General features: G+C 40.9%; 1 protein-coding gene across 1 annotated transcript in view; it reads right to left on the bottom strand.

The window, feature by feature from the left end:
- cdc73 (cell division cycle 73, Paf1/RNA polymerase II complex component, homolog (S. cerevisiae)) overlaps positions 1–26116 on the bottom strand; it is a 384146-nt gene that overhangs the window by 148976 nt on the left and 209054 nt on the right. The window contains exon 11 of the mRNA XM_041207677.1: positions 10395–10452. Coding sequence (XP_041063611.1) covers positions 10395–10452 — 58 coding nt within the window. The remainder of the gene's footprint in view (positions 1–10394; positions 10453–26116) is intronic.

Genomic DNA, 26116 nt, shown 5'->3' with positions numbered 1-26116 from the left:
TGCTCTCTTGCCCACATGTCTGTCCTTGGCTTGCTGCATTGTTCCAGTGAAGCTCAACGCAAACTGGAGGAACAGCACCTCATCTTCTGACTAGGCACTTTACAGCCTTCCGGACTGAATATTGAGTTCAACAATTTTCGATCCTGAACTCCCTCCTCCATTCCCACCTCCTTTCCGTTTCTTCCCCCTCTTTTTTGTTTTTTCCAATAATTTATATAGATTTTTTCCCCACCTATATGCATTATTTTTAAATCTATACCTTTTATGCCCTTTTAGTCTTATTTCACCCCACCCCCGCTAGAGCTATCTGTACCTTGTTGTCCTCTTAATTAGCACATTCTTTTTGATAATATCACCGCCTTCAACACCTCTTTGTTCTTTTGTCTGTGACATCTTTTGGTTATCTCCTCCTATCACTGCTTGCTTGTCCCAACAACCACACCCCCCCCCAACCTTAAAGCAACTTATATTTCACCCCTCTCCTATCTTTACTTATTTCTGTTGAAGGGTCATGAGGACTCGAAATGTCAACTGTACTCTTCTCCACTGATGCTGCCGGACCTGCTGAGTTTTTCCAGGTAGTTTTTATTTTTTCCCTTTTGAAAATGTATGTATATAGCATCAATCACAATACCGTCATCATCAACTCTTTCAGTTAGGCAAGGATTCCAGAAGTTAGGCCCTGGCAACTAGGGCTATAGCTGTCAATGGTGCAGCAATTAATATTTGGGATGTACAAGAGGCCAGAATTAAAAGGGTAAAGGATTTGAGGGTTTTTAGGCTGAAGGAGGTTACATAGAAAGGAAAGGGCAATGCAATGGATGTGAAAACAAGTATGGCATTTTTAAAATTGAGATATTGCCAAACCAGGAGCCGACGTAGGTCAGCAAACACAAGTATGATGGACAAACTGACTTAGGCGAGATACACGTGGAATAATAGATAACTTCAACTTTAGGACGGACAAAAGTTGGGGGGTTGTTCAGGAGAGCAATGAAATAGTAATGTTTAGAGATAACAAAGGCATGGGCAAAGGTTTCAGCAGCAAACAAGCTGAGGTTAGGGCAGAGATAGGCAATGTTACGGAAGTGAGAGTAGATGGTCTTGATGATGGTGTGCGTATATGGTCAGAAGCTCCTCTCGGGATCAAAGATGATGTTCAAGTTGCAAATGGTGTGGTTCAGTCCATACAGTGATCAGTCAGAGTGATGGTGACAATGGCTCTTGAACAGAACTTGTGGTGGGAACAGAGACACTGGCTTTGGCCTTCCAAATAGTTATGTGGACAAAATTCCTGCTCATCCAGGACAGAATGTGGGCAAGCATTCTGACAAATCAGCCACTGGAGGTCGAGAGAGGTGATGAAGAAGTAGAATTGAGGACCATCAATATACATGTGGAATCAGATGTTCTCACCAGGGACAGCATGGGAATAAGAAAAATAAGCAGAGGGGTAGCACATGGGTCTATCCTTAGGAGGCTCCAGAGATAATGATGAAAATGTGGGAAGTCAATGCAGGTGATTTTTCAGGTATGACTGGGTAGAGAAGAATGGGACCAGGTAAAGGCTGACGCATCCAACTAGGCAACATAGGAGAGGAGTTGGTAGAGGGCGGTGTGGTCAACCAAGTCAGAGGCTGCAGATAAGCCAAGAAGGACAAGGAGGAATAGATTATCACAGTCACAGTCATTTGTGGCTTTGATAAAGGGTTGTTTCAGTGCTATGGCAGGAGTGAAAACCTAATTGGAGACATTCAACAATGGAGTTGTGGGCAAGATGGGCATGGATCTGGGAAGCAATAACACATTCAAGGACTTTTGAGGGAAAAGAGGGGGTTGGAGATAGTGTGGTAGTTTGCAAGGACATGTTATTTTGGGTAGGTAGTGATCATTATAGACTTAAAGGGAAGGGGCAGTACCGAAGGAGAGGGAACCATTAACAATACCAGCTAACCAGAAGGAAGTTAACTGGTAAACAGTTTAGTACGAATAAGGCCGCAAATACAGGTGGTGGGTTTCATGGGCAAGAATAATTTAAAAGGGCATGTTGGGAAAAGGAGAACTGCTGAAAGATACAATTCTGGCCTATCACAGAAAGGAGCCTGAGCATAACATTGGTTTTGCAGGCTTAGAAATAAAGCAGCAGTGGGAGCTGAATGAATGGCCTCAATCTGAATGGCAAACATGATCTCCTCGCATTTATTGTTGGAGGTGAGGTTGGAGCCGGCAGTAGAGAGGCGTTTCAAAAGATATTTTTAGCAAAGAGAAGTCAGGGGCTATCTTTTCATTCCAGGATGATCCTCGAGTAGTGAGCCATTGTGTCCCAGAAAAGCAGGACTTAACTATGCGGTCCAGCCAGATCTGGTGATTATTAACTAAACCAGTTGTTCGCCTTAACCATTCAAGTCTGCGTCTCTCTAAGAATTAAAAGAGCAGAGATCAAGGTCGTACCAGGGAATAAAGACATCAAGGATGTAGGTGGAACTTAAAAAAGCTACCTTTTTTTAAAAAAAACTTTGTAAACTAGTCTTCCAGTCAAACAGTTTTCCAATTAAACCTGCTCATAGTATCTTCCATCAGGCCAATGGTGATGCAAGCTAATTTTATTCTACAATTTTTCACGTGTTTATTTCACCTTTCAGTTTAACTACTGACTTTTAGGAACAGTCTTCTAAATATTGGGCCTGATTTCTGCAGACCTCTAAAAATGGGAAACAGGACAAGGACCTGGAAGTCCCGCCTCCACTTCCACTGACGGGAGAAAGGGGGAAAGGCATGAATTGCACAGGCACAAATCACATATCAGCTGGGACATTTAATCTCAGTGCACAGGACAAGCCAACCCAATTTTCACTCCAGGAATAACTTCAACCCACAGTGTGTTCCATGACTTTATGGTGGAGATGTAAATGTTCTTGAAGGGTAGATAAGGTCTGTAGAACTGTGAAATTGTTAAGTTATTTAAATCCCCTGCCATTTAAAAATTGAAGAAAAAATTGCCTATCTACATCTGTGAAAGTAAAGAAAATCTGTTCTAACAGTTTTAGTAGCTTTTTCTTGACATAACTCTAGGCACTATAATTATAGCATGATTACTGTTCAACTTCTTCCCACAATTTATCATCACGACTGTTGGGGACTGCAAGTTCACAGATTGAGTGACAGCACAAAGAGGTTATTCAAGAATTAGCTGTCTTTGTTATGGGGTTATGAATACAAGTATTTGCTTTTATAAGGGATTAAGAACTTGAGGAAATTTAAATGCATTGAATGAGCTTCCATGAATGGGATTTTTTTTGATTTGGGAAGTCTGCAGAAGATAGTTAAAACTTTATTTTATTTAATCTCAGCATAGTTCCTGAGGTCTGCCTATGGTGGATATTGAGTGAGGTACGGAATATTAAAGGAAAAGAGTGGTGGCATGAGCTGGCAATAAATTGGCATGGGGCCATGGCCATGAGTAGGGAGAGATCTTGGTGCTAAATTGGCATAAGCACTACAAGCGGTAATGGGAATAGGTGGGGGGCATGGAGGGAATGAGAGGTCATTGGAGGTGGATGGGAACATGGGTTGGCGTAGAGGGTATGAGGGACCACATGGGATTGTGCGGAGAGGGGGCAGGGACTAAGCCATCAGCTAGCATGGATGGGGCATGGAAAGTGGGTGTGAAGGTGAGGAAACATGGGCCTAATATTTAACAACTGGGACAAAGTCCCAGAGAACCGAGGTGGGCCATTTAACCAGCTCTCCTTGGCAGTCAGCAGCCTGTGGCCACTTCCGATCTGTGGACAGGAGTGGTAGGCCCAACTCCATCCCCCACCTGTCCTCAAAGAGTGAAAATCACACCTATCGGTGCAATTTTTCCCAAGGTGGATGCGCTAAGCAGGGAAATTTCCCAATTCTCAGGAATTCTCTCACCTCTGGAGTGAAAATCCAGCCCATTGCATTCTTATATAACAGGCAAAACCTTACTCATATATGTGATTTTATGCGTTTAAAGTTATGATTTCACCAAGAAAACATTCACCGACAGGAACATGAACGAAACACGATCAAAACAGAGTGTGGATCTGCTGCTAAAATGTTACGGATCTATCTTAAGATCAGTGCTTAGCACTTCATAATAATTAATATGAGCATGTCATATTAGCTTTACTAATATCATTATTAGACAAAGAATGAAAAAGAAAATTAAACAAAGCATGACCTCCTTTTACTAAAAGCTTTCTAGTTTGTTAAAAATTCTGATATTGTTCCATCTCATTGCTTATTGTGGCTATTCGTCTCATACCCAATACTTCTATTATTGGAAAGAAAGTTATTGGACACAAAGTGATTCAACCTCTTTAATGCAGGGAGTTAGTATTGAAGACAAACTTTGGCCTGACTCTGCCTTCTTGATTAGTTCTATAGTAAACAACAAGCCTCAAGTTCTCACAGCAATTAAAACACATTATATGGGTACGACATGCTCTGTTGATTTTAACGTATTTCTTAAAATCCATTCACAGGCTGTGGGCTTCGTTGGCTAGGCCAGCACTTATTGTCCATCTCTAGCTGCCCTTGGGAAGGTGGTGGTGAGCTGCCTTCTTGAATCCCTGCAGTCCATTTGGTGTAGGGACAACCATAGTGCCGTCAGGAAGGGAGTTCCAGGATTTTGATCCAGCGATAGTGAAGGAATGGCGATATATTCCCAAGTCAGGATGGTGAATGACTTGGAGGGGAACTTCCAGGTGGTGGTGTTCCCATCTATCTGCTGCCCTTGTCCTTCTGGATGACAGCAGTCGTAGGTTTGGAAGGTGCTAAGAATTCCTGCAGTGCATCTTGTACATGATACACACTGTGCATCGGTAGTGGAGGGAGTGAGTGTTTGTGGATGTGGTGCCAAGCAAGCAGGCTGTTTTGTCCTGGATGGTGTCAAGCCTCTTGGATGTTGTTGGAGCTGCACTCATCCAGGCAAGTGGGGAGTATTCCACCATACTCCAGACTTGTGCCTTGTCGATGGTGGACAGGATTTGGGGAGTCAGGAGGTGAGTTACTCGTCACATGATTCCTAGCAGCTGACCTGCTCTGGTAGCCACAGTATTTATATGGTGGGCCCAGTTCAGCTTCTGGTCAATGGTAACCCCCCAGGGTTTTGATAGTGGGGGATTCAGTGATGGTAATGCCACTGAGCGTCAAGGGGTGATGGTTGGATTCTCGCTTGTTGGAGATGGTCATTGCCTGGCACTTGTGTGGCACGAATGTTACTTACCACTTGTCAGCTCAAGTCTGGATATTGTCCAGGCTTTGCTGTATTTGGGCATGAACTGCTTTAGTATCTGAGCAGTTGCAAATGATGCTGAACATTGTGCAATCATCAGTGAACATCCCCATTTCTAACCTTATGATGTAAGGAAGGTCATTGATGAGGCAGCTGAAGATGGTTGGGCCAAGGACACCACCCTGAGGAACTCCTGCAGTGATGTCCTGGAGCCAAGATATCTGGCCTCCAACAACCACAACCATCTTCATTTGTGCTAGGCATGATTCCAACCAGTGGAGAGTCGTGCCCCCCCAGTTTCGCTAGGGTTCCTTGATGCCACACTCAGTCAAATGAGGCCTGGATGTCAAGAGCAATCACTCTCACCTCACCTTGGGAGTTCAGCACTTTTGTCCATATTTGAACCAAGAATGTAATGAGGCCACGGTCTGAATGGAAAACAAAAACAGAATTACCTGGACAAACTCAGCAGGTCTGGCAGCATCGGCGGAGAAGAAAAGAGTTGGTCTGAATGGCCCTGGCAGAACCCAAATTGGGCTTCAGCGAGCAGGTTATTGCTAAGCAAGTGTGGCTTGATAGCACTGTTGATGACCTCTTCCATTACACTACTGACGATTGAGAGTAGATTGATGGGGTGGTTTGTTTTCCTTTTTGTGTACAGGACACATCTGGGCAATTTTACACATAGCTGGGTAGATGCTAGTGTTGTAGCTGTGCTGGAACAGCTTGGCTAGGGGCACATTAACTTCTGGAGAACAAGTCTTCATTACTATTGCAGGAATATTGTCAGGCCCCATAGCTTTTGCGCTATCCAGTGCTTTCAACCGTTTCTTGATATCACGTGGAGAGAAGTGAATTGGCTGAAGACTGGCATCTGGGGACCTCCGGAGGAGGCCAAAATGGATCATCCACTCGACACTTCTGGCTGAAGATTGTAGCAAATGCTGTTCCTGGCATGCCGCCTGCACTCTTCATTGCACCAGGGTTGATCCCCTGACTTGGTGGTAATGGTAGAGTGGGGGATATGCTGGGCCATGAGGTTACATATTGCGTTCAAGTACAATTCTGTTGCTGCTCGTGCCCACGGTGAATGCCCAGTCTTGAGTGGCAAGGGTGTAGAATGTACTCTGGGTGGGGGACTTGTCCATCACCAAAAGTGGTTCGGTTGCACCACTACTGGCCAAGCTGGCTGAGTCCTAAAGTGTATAGCTGCTCCCAGTATCGAAATCTATTCCATTAAGCACGGTGGTAGTGCCACACGACACGATGGAGGGTATGCTCAATGTGACGGCGGGACTTCGTCTCCACAACAACTGTGCAGCGGTCACTCCTACTGATACTGTCATGGATAGATGCATCTGCGGCAGGCAGATTGGTGAGGTGGTCAAGTGTGTTCTTCCCTTTTGTTGGTTCCCTCACCACCTGCCGCAGGCCCAGTCTGGCAGCTTTATCCCTTAGGACTCAGCCAGCACAGTGCAACCAAGCCACTCTTGGTGATGGACCTTGAAGTCCTCCACCCAGAGTACATTCTGCACCCTTGCCGCCTTCATCAGCTGAGGGAGGGCAGTACATGGTAATCAGCAGCAAGTTTCTTTGCCCCCATGTTTGACCTAAGGCCATGAGGTCCAGCGTTGATATTGAGGTCTCCCAGCACAACTCCCTCATGACTGCATGCCACTGTGCCACCACCTCTGCTGATGGGACAGGACATATCCAGGGATGGTGGTGTCTGAGACATTATCTGTGAGGTATAATTCTATGAGGGTTACTATGTTGCATGACTATGCTGTCTGTGAGACAGCTCTCCCAATTTTGGCACTAGCCCCCAGATGTTAGTGACGTTGTTAGAGAACGTTGCAGGGTCAACTGGGCTGAGTTTGGCATTTCCGGTCGAGGCCAAGTAGTCCATCCAATTTCATTCCTTTCTTAAGACTTTGTGGCTTGCTAGGCCATTTCACATTTTGAGTCTCAACAAGAGTCAGTCACATATAGGGTGCCCGATTTCCTTCCTAACTAACCCATTAGTGAACCAGATGGGTTTTTACAACAATCAACAATGGTTTCATGATCATTTTACTTCCAGATTTTTATCGAATTCAAAATCCACCATCTGCCATAGCGGGATTCGAACCCGGGTCCCCAGAGCATTACTCTGGGTCCCCAGAGCATTACTCTGGGTCACTGGATTACTAGGCCAGCAACAATGCCACCGTGCCATCTCCTCCCCCCTTAAAATTATATCCCAAATATTCATACTGAGATATGGCTGAGGATAAGAAACCACATGAATTCAAGATGAGAAACACATGAACTAGCAGTATATTCAAAAGAAATGTCATGTAGAGAACACAAACTCTGCTATAACTTAAGAAGTGTACCTGCTCCCTACTTCTTCCTAAAAGCTTCTAGAAACATTCAATTTTAGAAACATTAACTTTGAGGGAAAACAAGTGTATTCAAGACTAGTATTTTAAACTTAAATAAGGGCAATTATGAAGGCATCAAGGCAGGGTTGGCTAAAGTGAACTGGCAAATGAGGTTAAGGGATATGGCAATAGACGTTCAGTGACAGACATTTAAAGGGATATTTCAGAATACACAGGATATATACATTCCAATGAGAAAGAAAAATTCCAAGGGCCCACCGTCCGTGGTTAACTGTAAAAGTTAAAGGCAGTATCAAACTTAAAGAAGAAGCATATAATTACACAAAGGGGAGTGGCAGGTCAGAAAATTAGAAATAATATAAAGAACTGCAAAGAATGACAAAAAGATTAATAAGGAGGGGAAAATTAGAGTACAAGAGAAAGCTAGTTAGTAGCACAAAGACAGATAGTAAGAGTTTCTATAGATATTTAAATAAGAAAAGTTAACAAAGTGAGTGTTGGTCCTATAGAAAGTGCGTCTGGGAAATTTATAATGGAAAGTAGAGAGATGGCAGATGAATTAAACAGGTATTTTGCTTCAATCTTCACTGTACAGGACACAAGTAACATCCAGGAAATAGCTGTAAATTAAGAAAAGGAAGGGAGGGAGGAACTCGGGAAAGTTACGATCACTAGGGAAATGCTGTTGAGCAAATTGTTAGGGCTTGGGGCTGACAACTCCCCAGGTCCGGATGGACTTCACCTTAAGGTCTTTAAAGAAGTGGCTAGTGAGATAGCTGATGCACTGGTTTTAATTTTCCAAAATACCCTAGATTCGAGGAAGGTTCCATTAGATTGGAAAATAGCAAATATAACTCCTATATTAAAAAAGAGAGGGAGACAGAAAGCAGAAAATGATAAGCCAATTAGCTTAACATCTGTTACAGGGAAAAGGTTAGAAGCTATTATTCAAGATGTTATAGCAGGGCACTTAGAAAAATTCAAGGCCATCAGGCAAAGTTAACATGGTTTAAAAAAAGGGAAATCACGTTTAACCAATTTACTGGAGTTCTTTGAAGAAGTCACCTATGTTGTGGATAAAGGGGAACTGGTGGATGTACTGTACTTAGATTTCCTGAAGGCATTTAGTAAAGTGCCACATTAAAGGTTATTGCAGAAAATAAAAGCTGATGGTGTAGGAGGTAACATTTTGGCATGGATAGAAGATTGGCTAGCTAACAGGAAGCAAAGGCAATCGGTCTTTTTCTGGTTGGCAGTACGTGATGAGTGGTGTGCCACAGGGATCAATGCTGGGGCCTCATTTGTTTTACATTTTACATAAATGGCTTGAATGAAAGGACTGAATTTGCTAAATTTGCTGACGACACAGGTAGGTAGGAAAGTAAATTGTGAAGCGGACATAAGGAGGCTACAAAGTGACACAAATAGGTTAAGTGAGTGGGCAAAGATCTGGCAAATAGAGTATAATGTGGACAATGTGAAATTGTACATTTTGGCAGGAAGAATAAATAGAAGCTTATTATCTAAATGGTGAGAGATTGCAGAGCTCTGAGATTCAGAGGGATCCGGGTGTCCTAGTATATGAATCACAAAAGGTTAGTATGCAGGTACGGCAGGTAATTAGGAAAGCTAATAGAATGTTATCATTTATTGTGAGGGGAATTGATTACAAAGGGAGGTTATGCTTCAGTTGTATGGAGCATTAGTGAGACCACATCAGCAGTATTGTGTAGAATACTGGTCTCCTTATTTAAAGAAAGATGTAAACGTGTGACAAGCAGTTAAGAGAAGGTTTACTAGCCTAATAACAAGAATGGGCAGGTTGTCTTATGAGGAAAGGCTGGACAGGTTAGGCTTGAATCCGGTGGAATTTAGAAGAGTAAGATGCAACTTAATTGAAACCTTTAAGATCCTGAAGGGTCTTGACATGGTGGATGTGGAGAGGATGTTTCCTCTTGTAGGAGAATCTAGAATGAGGGATCATTGTTTGAGAAAAAGGGGTCGCTCATTTAGGTCGGAGATGAGAATTTTTTTCTCTGAGGGTTGAATGACTTTGGAATTCTCTTCCTCAAAAGGCAATGGGAGCAGAGACTTTGAATATTTTTAAGGCAGAGCTAGATAGATTCTTGATTAATAAGGGGTGAAAGGTTATCGAGGGAGGCAGGAATGTGGGGTTGCGGTTACATTCAGATCAGCCATGACCTTATTGAATGGCGGAGCAGGCTCGAGATGCTGAGAGGCCTACTCCTGCTCCTAATTCTTAGGGATAGATGAAAGCAAAATGAGATATTAACTGTACTACAGGATAACATTTTTTAGAAGATTACATTATCAAGGTGCATAAACATATCCTGAATACCTCAGATGATTACATTATTTATTTATATATTTTGCCTTTGCTTTGTTAATTTAGGAAGCATTGACAGCAGTCTAAGGGGGAATATAACAGCAGTCCATTGTTGTTGCTGGTGAGTTAAATTTCAATTTCAATGCTGCAATGCCCCGTCATTACATCATTACGTTCAAAGTGGTTTTATCTTAATGCAGCTTATTTGTATTTTGTACAGATATTATGCTATTGTCCTCTTTCTAGTAATCACAAAACATCCTTTGAAACCTTATTTTTTAAATCCTTTTTTACAGCAATATGAACAGAAACAAGACTGGAAACAGTAATATCAACCAGAGATCATAGCAACATCTTAGCACACATTCATTGAAACAAAATATTGAATATCCTTTACCTGGTCTTGGAACAGGTTGAACAGCAGGGGTTTGAGCCTTTCTGGCAGAAGCACCTTCCTGAAAGATATAATGTTTTAAACTATTTCAAATCGTTCTGATATTGCCCAATGGTGGCAACCAGAAAAGAATTTTAAAACGCAAAAGTCTTTCCTTTCAGTTGTGAAAAAAAAGTCAGAGGAAAGAACAATATAATTAACACTCGTATACCAGTTCCAGCGTTCAAATGTAAATTGGAAAACAGTTCAGAATTAAGAATTTCAGTCAGTGATTGTTGTTGTAAAACTGGTAAATGGATGCAGATCCAAAATTCACCTTCTATACACAAATTCTCTCAGGTCACTTTGGATTCTATAGACAAGGGGCTAAAAATTCTCAATGCCGATGAAAAAATACCCTTTACATCAAAAATCAGATCTGTGTATAACAGCACACCACCAGATTGACTTTTAAATTGGATAACAATTTCTCCATGAACCAGCACCAAATGGAAAGCAGGGGTGCAAAGCTTAAGTGGCAAAAATCAGTTCACTGTGCATGTGACATAACTGAATAATAGCATTATGAAATAGTGATAAATAAGGACTTATACACGGTGACATTGTCAAACAGGTGGGTCTAGGTTGCACTACCTCCAGTATAATGCTTTTACTAACACCATTATATCAGCAGCAGGTACCAAGACCGAAGAAAAATAGGCTTCCCTGGCCACTGGTCTAACATGTTATATCAATTTTAACTTAATTTGGCTGCAGGAGACCCAGATTATAAAACGTATGGTCAACAAACAAATGAAATCAGCTAGTATTCTATACTTGCGTACCTGTAATCGAAAAATTAACTTTTTCCCCTCTCACCACAAACATATAACACAAAAGAGTAATCGACACCTATGAAGTAAAATCTTATTCATCCCACTGGTTGCAAATATGCAACAAACTGCTGACCAAACCAAAAAATGTAAACTTGCCAAAGCAATCTGATATGAGTCGATTTTTCAATTGCAATGAAGGTACAAAGACAACTTTAAATCTAAAATCTCCAGTTAACAAAATGTTTGAAATGTTGGCATTTATTGCAAAGGAGATGGAATATAAAAAGTAGGGAAGTTTTACTGCTGCTGTGCAGGCCATGGTGAGACCACATCTGGAATACTGTGTACAGTTTTAGTTTCCTTATTTTAAAAAGGATATAACTGCATTAGAAGCAGTTCAGAGAAGATTCACTTGACTCATTCTTGGGATGAAAGGTTTATCTTATGAGGAACGGTTGAACAGTTTGGGCCTATATCTGTTAGAGTTCAGAAGAAAGAGCGGTGACCTTATTGAAATATATAAGATCCTGAGGGGGCTTGATAGGTTGGAGACCAGGAGAATGTTTCCTCTTGTGGGGGAGCTTAGAACTAGGGGACAGTTTAAGAATAAGAGGTCTCCTTTTTTAAGACAGAGGTGAGGAGAATTGTTATCTCTCAGTGGTCCATTAGTCTGTGGAATTTTCTTTCCCAGAAAGCAATGGAGGCTAGCTCATTGAATTTATTCAAAACTGAGTTAGTCAGATTTGAGATCGACAAGGGAATCAAGGTTTATGGGGGGCACAGAGGGATATGGAGTTGCGGTTTCAAGTAGGTCAGCCATGATATCACTGAATGGCAGAGCAGGCTCGAAGGACCAAATAGCCTACTCTTGCTCCTAAGTCCTATGTCCCTACGTTCTGATAGTCTACGACATCCACACACTTGCAACATTGTTTCAGACTGCTGACCTGTGACCCAAGGCTGATTTCTCCCTTCCTGGCCAAAGGGTAGTTAAAACAAGCTATATTGCACCTACCAGTTTCTCAATTGAAATTAGTTCATCCAGTACACGCTAATCCAGGTGATGGATAAAATTTTAAGAACTTCAGAATCTAGAAAACTATACACCACATCAGACAGTACATTCTCCTGCAGCATAGTATGGTCCTTACCCTTAATTTTATTAGGACTGGCAATTCAAGCAGATCTTTCCTTACATTATAAATTTCACCAGTTGAGGCTAACGAGAAGAGCTGAATGTGTGCATTTAATAACAATTGTATAGATTTCCAGTTTCTATTGTTTAAGAGCAATAAGTTGTGAAATGATACAGACACTAGCACTTCCTGTAGATCTGCAATATAGTCAGAATATCAAATGATGGAATCTGGGTGACATTGAACTGTAAGCAAAAACTAAAAGAATTTACAATAATCTGAATCTGATGATTATATTCTAGCTCTGAACCAATTTCCTGCTTTTAGTATAGCTCAATTTAGTTAGTGATTCATTTACTAATTTTTAGATTTGTTGTTTGTCAGTGATGACAGATAGCTTTCTATTAGTGATGTGCGGGAATGGTATGCTACCTGTGACTAAAAAAAAAGTACTGGTAAATTTAGATATCAAAATGTTGAATTGCAATAACGCTACAGTCATGTTCCATGCGATCATTATAGTAAGATTTGGGAAAGAGCTGTCTTTAAATTGAGTTTTAAAACAAAGTGAAATTGATCGGGATTTTAAAATAACATCACAGGCTGCAGGCATGGAAGACATGTATTAAAGCCAGAAGACTAGCTTTTACAGCGTTACAGCTCACAGTCTGCTTTCAACTGATTACTGATGGAGAATTGTCGCATCTGAGGTCCATTAATATAGGATATCCCTTATTAATTTTGAGAATAGCAGCATTTCTTTTAAAAAGTCCACAGTCCAAGAAGAGAGGTGGTGTGTTTAAAAAGTAGCTGATTTTATTGCTAAACCTTCTAATTGAGAAAATAATCAGGTAGACAACTTCCCACTCATTTGGTACATAGAACCAAAGGGCACATGTCGAAATCAGGCAGCCAAAAAATACTACCAAGCAAGCCTGGCTTAACAATGGGAACTTACTCATCTCGAGCCCAGCACCAAAGCCTCACCAGTAAAATTTTAAACAAATCCATGAATAGGGATAATGTGGTACATTTTTATAAAAACTTTGATCTCAAGAGGGGTTTTATAATTGGTTAAATCATTGTGGGATTTGGTTTGATTGGCTGAGTCGACATTCACCGGTCTCTAAAACAAAAAGTTTAACGGTGCGCCTCTAGTTTTGTCTCACCAGGTGTTTCAGTTTGCCTTCAGAAAAACTGAAGGAGCTGGAAAAAGAAAAGACAATATCTTGAAGCAGTCTTATGTTATAGCCCTAGGCTATGCAACCATATTCCCAGTTTATGCTATTACACAATTGGATATTGGCCAGTATGAACACACTGCATACACTCAGACTACGTATGGGGAGAATAGAATCACTTTACCTGAAAGAATAAAGTCACAAAGACACACCAGCTCAAAAAGTAGAGACTGCATAATTCCTTCAAATTATTCCTCAACCATAAGACAAGAAAATTAATTTTGACATAAAAAATTGTAGATGTGAACTGACTACAGGAAATCAAAATTTAATATTTCAGATTTGGTAGATTAGAACCTTAGTATTCCATTGTATAGGAGTTGTGGCACACCAGCAGGCCATTCAGCCAAACTGCTCTCTCCCTCTCACTCACACACCTAGATTTCAACTGCAAATAGAAGTAGAAACAACCACATTTCTCTGAATGGTCAAGAGCAGCCTCTGGGAAAGCAGGTCAGCTTGCTTTTTTGCAGGCAACTCTATTACCACACAGACAATAGTATACAAAAAATATTAGCTTCTGGGGATTTCTTTAATAACTTTCATAATATTCTTAATATTTCTTAATATTCAGCATCCTATTTATTCTATACCTACACAAGAAGTTTCAGTTAGGGAAAACACATTCAAAAGAATGAGCCAAAAATGCCATTCAACCAAAATTCTTCAGATGGTTCTGTGACACTAAGCGTCACAATCAAAAATGCTTAGAGCAATAGAATAGGCTTTGATTCCCAGTATACTCAGTTCCCAAACTAAACTGCATTGTGTGGGAAGGCATCAAGCAGAGACTGGTGGTGAAAGGCTGGTTGGTGGAATTAAAATGTAAAGTCATCACCAATAGCCCTGGTGCTGAGCTTGGGCGGGGGGCACTAGGCAGTAGGATCACTGGTAGTGGTCTAGGGAAGGTTGATGGGGAGAAAGTACAGCCACTCTTGTGGCACATATATAGCAGGCAGAAGTGTAGAACTCCAAAATTCTCTAAGAAATAGTTTTGAACTGCAATTTGATTCACATGGGCAAAAGGATTAATGTCAATCAAAAGTTCATTATGAGGAAAAAAAACTTCCCTTCCCCATGTTTCCTGAATATAAGTAATTTTACTGATGTAGATCACAATTCTTAACCCTGTCACACAATAATCATTTCCCTGAAAAGTATCAATGTGGCCACTGTCATGTGAAAACATCTCATATGATAGTGAAATCTGATACTGATTCTGTAAAAATGGTTGGTTCATTAAAAGGGGTTATTAATCAAAATTGTAGTGGCTTTTTTCAAAGTACAGCATTATGAGATAACAATTTTGTTAACCCAATTTGAAAAAAAAACACACAATAGAGGAACTGCAACAAATTGGATTTCTAAATGCCAGCTATCATTTGACGCACTAATAGCTAGTCGCCATTCTCATTTCAATAAGACAGCACACCCCCTTTCTGGTAGATAGCTTTTTACAGCTATGCTTCCCATATCTTTGAATATAGGACTGCAATTACTGTTTTATATTGATCAAGTTAAGAGACTTGCTTTAATTTAAAATTCATAAACGAATGCCAGAAATGGGAAGAGAAGAAAGCCACAGATGATTAAGTGAGCATCAAGGTTATGTATGAAGAATTTGAAAGATAATAATGTGTTAACACTCTAGGGCAAAAGGAAAGATCTGTAGAGGGAATTGTTGTCAAGAGTGGTAAGTAGTAAGTATTGTAATTAAAATATGAATGTACAAAAAAATTGTTTCAAAAAGTTCTTTTGTGGTTTCAGTTAATTTGCATGCATTTTAGTCAGGCAGACACACAGCTCTCAAATCTCAAGAACGATGACTAATAATAAAGTTGTCAATTGGTAATGCAGCTTCCTATATAGTTAACACATAGTTTACATTCAGTGTCAAATTCTAGATCACCAGGGAATAGTCTGAGTAAAAGACTAATGAGTATTGTGCTGCAAACTGTAATTACAGAAAAGTTTTGTGCTGCTTCGCTACAAAATGTCAGGTGTGATCTCACTCAATTTATTATAACCTAAAAATATTCAAGCACATTACAAAAAATGTGCTCTGCTTGCAACTTCCCAGCATTTCATTGTAGACAAGAACATATGTGAATAATGCACTGACTGTGCACAACCCAAAAACTAAAAACAAAACTTTTTTTTGGCACTTTCATATCTCAGAAACAGCCTGATGTGTCACACGTGCAATGAATATTAATTAATATATTGTGAAGCACAGCAGCCAATTCACAAACAACAATATCAAACTGAAATAAGATGAAGGGTCCATGTGTTCGAGTAACGTTAGTTGAAGCTGAAATTACTACTGGACTAAAACGGCTTGAACACTTCCTCAACTAGCTGTCCAAACCTGTTAGCACAATTTTTTCTCATGCTTTATGTCAACACTTAACATTGAAATAGCTTTTGGGCAATTAGGTAAAACAAAAAAACCCAATGTAAACAGTAGCTGACAGTTGCAGGCCCTGCTCACTTGGTGGAATTTTTGTCGTTCTGGTTACCGTTGACTAGCGTGAATAAGATAGTACCTTTACACATCAAACATCTAGCCCTGACGTACATGGCCTGCTGCTTCTTTCCTTCACGTCAAGTTTTAAAAACATTTTTGTTGTATTTTCTCATTTTTGACAGCTTTTAATCTCTCCTACAGTATTGTCAAACAAGGCAATGTTATTGCACAAACTCTCAACATTTTAGGGCTGTGCTTCCAAAACTCTCTCCCACTGAAATCCCATTTTGAGGCTTTAAAGTTACTGTTGACTCCACAGAGCGGGTCCGGAACCAGGGCCAGCCGGCCCACCTGAAGCACAGGGGCAGGCGAGGGAGCTGAGAGATCAGGGCGGGGGACGGTTTTCCACGGAATTTTTCACATATTTTTGAAAACATACCTTTTCAGTTGCTATTTTGGAGCAGGACTCAAGCCTCAAGCATTGGCCATTTAAGTCACAACCAACCATTAAAAAAGCAAGAACTTAAAGCACTCTGCAGCTGTTAACCTTCAGTTGGAGCTCCACAGTAGCCATTGCTGCTGCAGAGCTCATGACCCCAGAATCTCCTCTCCATTTTAGGAAGCGATCTTTAAGAGGTCAAATATCCTCGCTGAATGGGAGGCCCTGACCTGTCACCGACCAAAATGGATCAAGTTCATTTGGGAAGGTATCAAACAAGTTGACAGACTTTGTTGCGAAATGCAGAGGTGAAGTCAAGACATTGGAGAATCCTCCAAACCACTCATCTACCCGACTCTCCAAGCACTGCTTGCGCCGAATGTGGCAGGGTCTGCAGATGGCACACTGGGCTTATTAGCCATCTCAAAATCTATGGAAACGGAATACAAGAAAGTCATCCTCTATCCCAAGGGATTGCCAAAAAATGGCTTCATCTATTTCTTTCGCTGTTTCAATCCTGCTTGCCTACTCCATTTGGCCCTTTTGCTACCCAGCCACCAACTTTTATAATTAACGATGGTAATTGTTTTTCTGTCATTTACTTTCTACTGACCTAATGCTGTAACTTTTTTCTACACTCTTTTGCCATGCCACTGACCATCCTGTTCCGGTCAATCCTGATGCATTTATAATAGATGTTTTTTTTTAAAAAATGTTGCCATTTCAGATGTACTTCAACTTCTCTTTTGCCTTTCCTCATTCAATTTGCTTGCTGTTTTTGTGTAATCACGCATCTGTTTCCCCACTCTTTTTACTCTGTTCCCATTCAAACCATTATCTATAGTCAAATCTATTTCTGTACACCACTTTGCCCTTTTTCCTCCACCTAGTACCATTCACCTTGATCCTTTTATAGTTAAATCAATTCCTGACATTTATTTCATAGTCTCTCACCACCACTATAACTCATTTAAAAAACTTTTTGCCCTGATTTTCCAATGCACCCATCCAGCTATTCTTTTTACTCCATTTTCTTTCCCTCTTCCAGTCATCATTTTAAATACAGAACACACTCGCCTCTAATTTTTAATTTTTCTTTATTTTTTTAAATTACAAAAAGAACACACCTCTTTCCCAAGTGTGCGGAGGCTTAGAGCATTCTTGGACCCAAAGCCTGGTAGCTGATAACATCCGACAGAGTTCGGAGGAACAGTTACCTCATGGAAGAGGAGACATGGGGAATGGATTCAAACTGCCCTGGCCCTTATTGCACCTACAGGCCACAGCTCAATCCAATCAATATTCAGGCATTACAGATCCTCCAAGTTGGCCAAAATTGGGTCTTGAGCAGAATCACCAATTTAGTCCATGTTTTGCGCAATATGTCATGCTGGCAAAGCAGCTGAAACGTACATTAAGAGCTGCCACACGGATGCCCATTAAGGGGTTGACTGCTACTCCAAATGCTGCTCATGCTCATTAATGAAGCAGCACAGCAGTTTAGCAGCTAGCATTTGTCCTAAAGCCCGCTTTTTAACAGCAACCAGTTGACTGGGAATGAACAAGGTGTTAACGTGGATTTCAATTGTTACTTAAAGAGATTCTCACAATTTCATGGTCCCTTGACCTTAAACATATAAGGAGATTTTCTGGGATAGTGTCAATATTTCACCACCACTCTCGCAACACTTATTCTGCAAATTTTCTGTGCTACTCTTCCTTATTGGAAAACTCCCAAGGAGTAACCAGGAGAGAGAGGGAGCTTGGTCATGGGTATTTTGCTAGCAAGCCCCTTTGGTCAGGACAAGGAATGGAGGAGGACATGAGGTCAGGCAGAACAACTGCTGCAGGAGAAAGAGGCTGAAGGGGGATGTGGTGTGCTTCCCCTTCTGCGGGTATAGAACACCCTTTCTCCTGGACCTCCTCGCCAGGGCCTCCACTACCATGTCCAAGAGTCTGTGCGCCATCTCCCTTGGTCCCTGAGCCACCCTGTAATGTGCTGTGATGTGTCAGCCAATGCATTCCACACCTTCAGTGGATGCGAGGAACCCACATATGCGCTCCACAAAAATTGCGTCACATCAGTAACTGAGCGCTAAACCTGCAGGTGTCCAGTTTTGCACCTCAGGCAAGTTCAAATTATGGTCACTTTGGACCAAAATGGTATGCTCAAACCAGACTTTCAAACAGGAGTGCTTCATTGGCAGAGTATCCATTCAGCACCTGTTTTAACCCTGTACCCAAAATAGCCACCACTCCTTCTCAATTTTAAACATTCATTCACCTACAATAATACACCTTTCAATGCTCAGAGCACTGAATACCTGCAAACCATAATTGATAACAAAGACAGTGTTATTCCCTTGTAAGCTTGAATGGAAGTTTTCAGATCTAATGTTTCCACTTATATATTGCACACAGCTCGATTTTCAGGATACCGTGCTATAAATTTTGAGAAGTCTGCAGACCATCCCGGGTACAATCACCAAATCTCTTAGCATATTACAAGATTTAAAGCATAAAAGGCCTAGCCAGCTAATAGGAAATGTGGTATGAACCTGTAACAATAATTGGTCACAGAAAGCTTGACACATACCACCAAACCCCTCAGCACGTAAAAAGATTCAAAAACTAAAAGGCCTCACCAATTAACTAAGAATAAAGGTAGTATGGACCTGAAGTAATAGCTAGTCATAGAGACCTGACTATGAAACACTACAAGACTATGCGTCAGGCAATACATTCATATTACTTTTTACTTTCCCACCTTCCAAAAAAAAAATCTTGCTTGCTTTATTTCTCTCATCTACCTCTGCAGGCTAAAAGACAGAGTCCATAAATTATTGCTGTTTACCCTAGCTAGAAAGTATAGGTAAACTTCATAACTGTTGGGCAATATAATTTCACTAAGGTGAGCTCATGAAAGCATTAACCAAGGTTTATTTTTGGAACCTCATTCAGACTGATCAAAGATGGAATGGAGTCCACCTCCACATGCAACAAACAAATAAATGCATCACAAGAGTCTATAACATTAGGTCACATTACTGAAAATTAGAAGTACATTTCCAGTGAAGCCCAACACAAACTGGAGGAACAGCACCTCATCTTCCGACTAAGCACTTTACAGCCTTCCGGACTGAATATTAAATTCAACAACCTTAGATCTTGAACTCCCTCCTCCATCCCCACCCCCTTTCCGTTTCTTCCCCCTTCCTTTTGTTTTTTTCAATAATTTATATAGATTTTTCTTTTCCCACCTATTTCTATTATTTTTAAATCTTGTATGCCCTGCTAGTCTTTCCACCCCAACCCCACTAGAGCTGTACCTCGAGTGCCCTGCCATCCATTCTTAATTAGCACATTATTTTAGATAATATCACCACCTTCAACACCTCTTTGTTCCTTTGTCTGTGACATCTTTTGACTATCTGCTCCTATCACTGCTTGCTTGTCCCTACAACCACCCCGCCTTCTCTCCCCGCCCCCCCCGCCCCCTCCACACACACACACCACCCCCACCCCCCCCACCTTAAACCAGCTTATATTTCACCCCTCTCCTAATATTCACTCAGTTCTGTTGAAGGGTCATGAAGACTCGAAACGTCAACTCTTTTCTTCTCCGCCGATGCTGCCAGGCCTGCTGAGTTTTTCCAGGTAATTCTGTTTTTGTTTTAGTGTTCCAGAAAGCCCAGCGTAATGCTCTGGGGATCTGGATTCGAATCCCACCACAGCAGATGGCGAAATTTAAATTAAATAAAAATCTGGAATTAAAAGTATGATGACGACCTTAAAGGTCACTAATGTCTTTTAGGGAAGAAAATTTGCCGCCTTTACCTGCTCTGACCTCCATGTAACTCCAGACTCACAGCAATGCGGTTGACTCTTAACTGCCCTCTGAACAAAGGTGGCCTAGTCTAGCTTTAAAAAAAAATGAAATATTCTAACAATAGTCCCGTGCTTGGATATGGATCTGTGAATTCTACTCTAAGAATTTTCAGCAAGTGCTAAATTGGTTGTATGCAACTAGAAGAAGGGTGAACAGAAAATGCTGAGGAAGCTCATGGTATCACTAGGCTTATTTCACTTACTGGTACCAACAAGAACTTAAGTGCACTAAATAAATATGTTTTAATGCACAATAACTTTACTCATCAAATCATATTGTTCCTATCACTGGTGAGAGAACTGTAACCAACATTTCATTTTACTGTTATATAGATTAAAATTCTCTCTCCTGACAGCATTCAAGTTTGGGAGAACAGAACTTGTAATTCTATTGCTCCTTTCACAGTTTAAGTGGACACAATAAAATAATTACATGTCCACTATCAATTATTTCTGAATTTCTAATAATAATGCACACAGCCTCTGACTTCAACAAAAATCAATTTTAGGTTCTGTATGTTTTGCACTGAGCAAAAGAAGGCACTCAAACAATTTCTACTTTATATTTAAAAAATGGGTTAATGGAAAGGCAACAGCTTGAATAAAAAATGATCTGTCAAACAATGGATGAAGCCAAATGTAGTCCATTTTATTTTAACGCTTTCCTTGTAAGACTAAACATTTTTAGAGTAAATTAGCTGACATAGTAAAAAAAAACCTGTCAAAAACTGTGTTGGACAGTTTTGGAAAGAAAGAACTTGCATGACCTCACCCACTTCAAAGTCAATAAATCTCTTCTGAAGTGTAGTCAATACTGTAATGTGGGGAAACGCAGCAGCCAATCTGCACACAGCAAGGTCCCAGAAAGTGCCATGCAAGAAATGAAAAATTAAACTGGTTTAGGGTGCCAGGAGGGATACACCTGAAGAACTTCACTGCTCTTCAAATAGATCTTTTACATCATCCACCTGAGGGGTCTGACAGGTCTTTGGTTTAACATCTCATTCAAAAAACAATAACTCCGTCAGCAGTTCACTGGAGTGTCAGCCATGATTATGTGCTCAGTTCCTGGAGTGGGGCTTTAACCCATGTCCTCCAAGCGAAGAACAGAGTTCCACTATCTTACCACGTAAAGTTTCAAATAGAGAATAAATTCAATGTTCCAAAAATGGATCACATTCCAATAGTGAAAATATTCTTCAAAGAAATGCTTTTTCAAGGGTGTTGCTGATTTTGAAACGTGTATGCAAATGCATGCAAATTCTACATCATGCTCAAAAACTTAACAAAATATGCTCTATTAAATAGAAAATACTGATACAAAATCAAATACAAGACAACTTGTCAGAGTTTTCAGATTTGCCACACAATGTGCACATTTCAACAAATACCCCAAGGAACAACTACAGGCTGAAATGTAAATCTAGGAACATTCCTTGCCAGTTTGTAAGGTTGAAAAATGCTCACCTAACCTTTTCTCACATGATTTGGAATCCTCTTCTTGTCCTCAATTTTAAGGAATGTTTTCCCCACCCCCACACAAGTGTTGCATAGATTAAGTACCACCCCTGTGGGACAACTGCATGCCTAACCCCTCTGCTTTTCTATTTCCATGTAAACCTCTATAAATATTTGCAGAGTTTTACATATTAATGGTTTTAAAAGTTCACTACTATGCTTCAGATTTAAAAAATGTAAACCATTTTATCATAATGATTTATTCAATCCAATCTCAAGCATATTTTCAAAAAAAGTGTCAAAATCTTTTTAAAAACTTAGCAAATTGTTGGAGCCATTTAGAAGACCTATTGAAAGTTTCTGGGAACAGAAACACACCAAGGGCCTGGAGCTAATGCAACATCATCTTCCAAAAACTGGACGATACCCATCACATCATTGCTACAGGCAGTCAAGCTCAGGCAGGAAAGATGAAAACGCCTACCATTTATGATGGAAATGAGCACAGTTTTACATAGAAAGTCTTCATTTTTAGAAGCATTCGCTACAAACTACTAGAATGGAATAGTGCAAAACCATGTTTGTTTGGGACTCAAGTCACATAATGAACCATCTAACTTTAAGACATTGTTAGCCAAATGATATGTACCTTTTTTCTATGTATTATTCGGGTTTAGACCTGTTGAACTAGACACAACCATTCATAGGGGATACCTGTTAAAAGCAATTTAATCTTCATTTATGACGCATCGAGTATACTAACAGACCAACATGGTAGTAAGGTGATACTGCACTGCATTCCTGTTGCGGAGCAACCTCAGTATTACAGTGGTCATTACTGTCTTATGCATTATACCAATTAAGATTCTTACTTGTGTGGAGGGTGGACAATAGCTCCTCACCAAGATGTAGCCTCTCCCTTTATACTCAAATTTCTTATCGCTACTAATAGCAGCTCTACTCTAACTCCTTTTTGTTTCTCCACTTTCACATGAAATTTTATTACACTGTCTCAGCAGCCTCTTTGCGCTGGTGTCCTTGCAGTCAGCATTGATAAAATCAACTACTTTCCACCCAGCATAATATTTTCCTTTCTGATAGCCATTTGACTTCAGGAGCAATTCAACTTAGGGGCTGCTTTCAAGTACCCAACTTTAGCATTTTGCACATGTGCATTTGTACGGTATCTGTTTTGTATCAACACCAGTTTCATTCCAAATTCCATTATTAGCTTTCTCAAAATATTAAAATGCAGTTTTTACCATAATCAAAAGGTTAACATCTCTCAGTTACAATATAAAAACAGTACAGCAATGCCATACTAACAGATTTTGCGATAATTGATCATACCTGCTGCATACTGAATCAATCCTATATGTCCTAGACTCTGATGTTAATGCAAAGTTATTACCCAAGACAAACAAGGTACCCCCAATGATAAAGCCCAGTTCTATCCAATATAGAAAATACTAGCACAAACCAAAAGACATCAAGCTGTTACACTCCTTGCAAGGTAAGAGGTGGCAGCACTGCATTCAGTCACCTCCAAGCAGCAATCAAGACTCTAAAGGTCAAAAATCATTTTACCTTCATTTAACACTCGCCACACTGTGCGAAACTGATAAAGAGTACCCAAGAACAAGAAGGAGAAAGGCCATTATGGGGGAAAATGGAATCTTGAGCTGTCATTAGTATTGCCACAGGACGAAGTCCAAACAGTAGTGGCAAAAGTAGGTACTTTTAATGGAAGTCTATAAGCAATGTCCACCATGCTGTAACTTGAAACAAGCTTACCAAATATCCTAGGACCCCACAAATCCACATAGTAATTAGGTACACTCTGACAAAGGGTCACTAAAGTGAAACATTAACTCCATTTCTCTTTTCACAGATGCTGCCAGACTGGCTGAGTATTTCAAGCATTTTGTTTTACTGTATTTCATATATCCAGCATTCATAGTACTTTGCTGTTGTAGTAATTTGGGTGCACTTGGTTATCAACAGCCTTGAGACACTTTGAAACTCAGGTGCAGGGATGACAATCATTTGACCCATGAACAACCAAAGACAACGATGCCAACTGAAGGCTTACAGACCGAAAAAATGGGAGTCCCTGCTCATGAGCAGTCGCACACAATAAAGTCAAAAAGGGGTATGGAAGCGAAGGAAGCATATAAGCAAAGAATTTTCTGAAAACATAACCATGTGTGAATCTTCTTACTTTTCCTCCAAGGATAGTACTCAATTCTGGATTAGCTATTTTCCTCCTTCCCGAATAAAACCATTTACATTCAGGCAACTGCTCCACAGTGTTACTCGTAGGAAGCAATCAGATGGAAGAATTCCTCCAACTTTATTTCATGAACCATGCATGACACATTCTTGTTAATTTTGCTATTTAATAGCATGGGCCATAACTAAAACTGCCTTTATTCCAAACTCACTATTGGTAACAATTAAACCAATCAAACAGCCCATGCTTATGCTCTATAAATTGAAAGCCTTATTTATAAAAATAATTCTACAGGGAATAGCTCCGCAATCCAGGAAGGCCTTACTTTAATCCTGGATTGGGTTTTGTTGACCTCTCAGCCAGAATGGCAGATGGGTCACAGTTGGCCATGTGTCCAATAAGGGCAAGGAAATTGCCAGGGTCTCCACTGACCACTGCTCAAACTGCTAGCATTTGTTTGAGGTTTGACACAGCTATGATCTCCATGCACTCAGTTATTCACACAATTGCCACTTAGTCCTGGAGCTACAACCATAAACATGCATGCTTTCAGCAGATTCAGGAGAAAAATACAAATGCTGGGCAAAAATACTGTAATTATTTCATGCCCCTCTGTGTCTAACTTAAGCAAAACAGACATAAGGATGGCATAAAGTAACTCTTGGAGCCAGTGGGTGACGAGCAAAGAGTATATTCTTTATAAAAACAGAATTACCTGGAAAAACTCAGCAGGTCTGGCAACATCGGCGGAGAAGAAAAGAGTTGACGTTTCAAGTCCTCATGACCCTTCAACAGAACTTGAGTTCGAGTCCAAGGAAGAGTTGAAATATAAGCTGGTTTAAGGTGGGGGGGGGGGGGGGTTTGCGGAGAGAGAGAAGTGGAGGGGGTTGGTGTGGTTGTAGGGACAAACAAGCTGTGATAGAAGCAGATCATCAAAAGATGTCACCAACAATAGAACAAAAGAACACATAGGTGTTAAAGTTGGTGATATTATCTAAACGAATATGCTAATTAAGAATGGATGGTAGGCCACTCAAGGTATAGCTCTAGTGGGGGTGGGGAGAGCATAAAAGATTCAAAAATATTTAAAAATAATGAAAATAGGTGGGAAAAGAAAAATCTATATAATTTATTGGAAAAAAACAAAAGGAAGGGGGAAACAGAAAGGGGTTGGGGATGGGGGAGGGAGCTCAAGACCTAAAGTTGTTGAATTCAATATTCAGTCCGGAAGGCTGTAAAGTGCCTAGTCGGAAGATGAGGTGTTGTTCCTCCAGTTCGCATTGGGCTTCACTGGAACAATGCAGTAAGCCAAGGACAGACATGTGGGCAAGAGAGCAGGGTGGAGTGTTAAAATGGCAAGCGACAGGGAGGTCTGGGTCATTCTTGCGGACAGACCGCAGGTGTTCTGCAAAGCGGTCGCCCAGTTTACGTTTGGTCTCTTCAATGTAGAGGAGACCACATTGGGAGCAACGAATACAGTAGACTAAGTTGGGGGAAATGCAAGTGAAATGCTGCTTCACTTGAAAGGAGTGTTTGGGCCCTTGGACAGTGAGGAGAGAGGAAGTGAAGAGGCAGGTGTTGCATCTTATGCATGGGCAGGGGTGGTGCCATAGGAGGGGGTTGAGGAGTAGGGGGTGACGGAGGTGTGGACCAGGGTGTCCCGGAGGGAGCGATCCCTATGGAATGCCGATGGGGGGGGTGAAGGGAAGATGTGTTTGGTGGTGGCATCATGCTGGAGTTGGCGGAGGATGATCCTTTGAATGCGGAGGCTGGTGGGGTAATAAGTGAGGACAAGGGGGACCCTATCATGTTTCTGGGAGGGAGGAGAAGGCGTGAGGGCGGATGTGCGGGAGATGGGCCGGACACGGTTGAGGGCCCTGTCAACGACCGTGGGTGGAAAACCTCGGTTAAGGAAGAAGGAGGACATGTCAGAGGAACTGTTTTTGAAGGTAGCATCATCGGAACAGATGCGACGGAGGCGAAAGAACTGAGAGAATGGGATGGAGTCCTTACAGGAAGCGGGGTGTGAGGAGCTGTAGTCGAGGTAG

The sequence above is a fragment of the Carcharodon carcharias genome, chromosome 16, assembly GCF_017639515.1.
Source record: "Carcharodon carcharias isolate sCarCar2 chromosome 16, sCarCar2.pri, whole genome shotgun sequence".
NCBI lineage: Eukaryota > Metazoa > Chordata > Chondrichthyes > Lamniformes > Lamnidae > Carcharodon > Carcharodon carcharias.
This window is presented reverse-complemented; position numbering and strand designations above follow the sequence as displayed.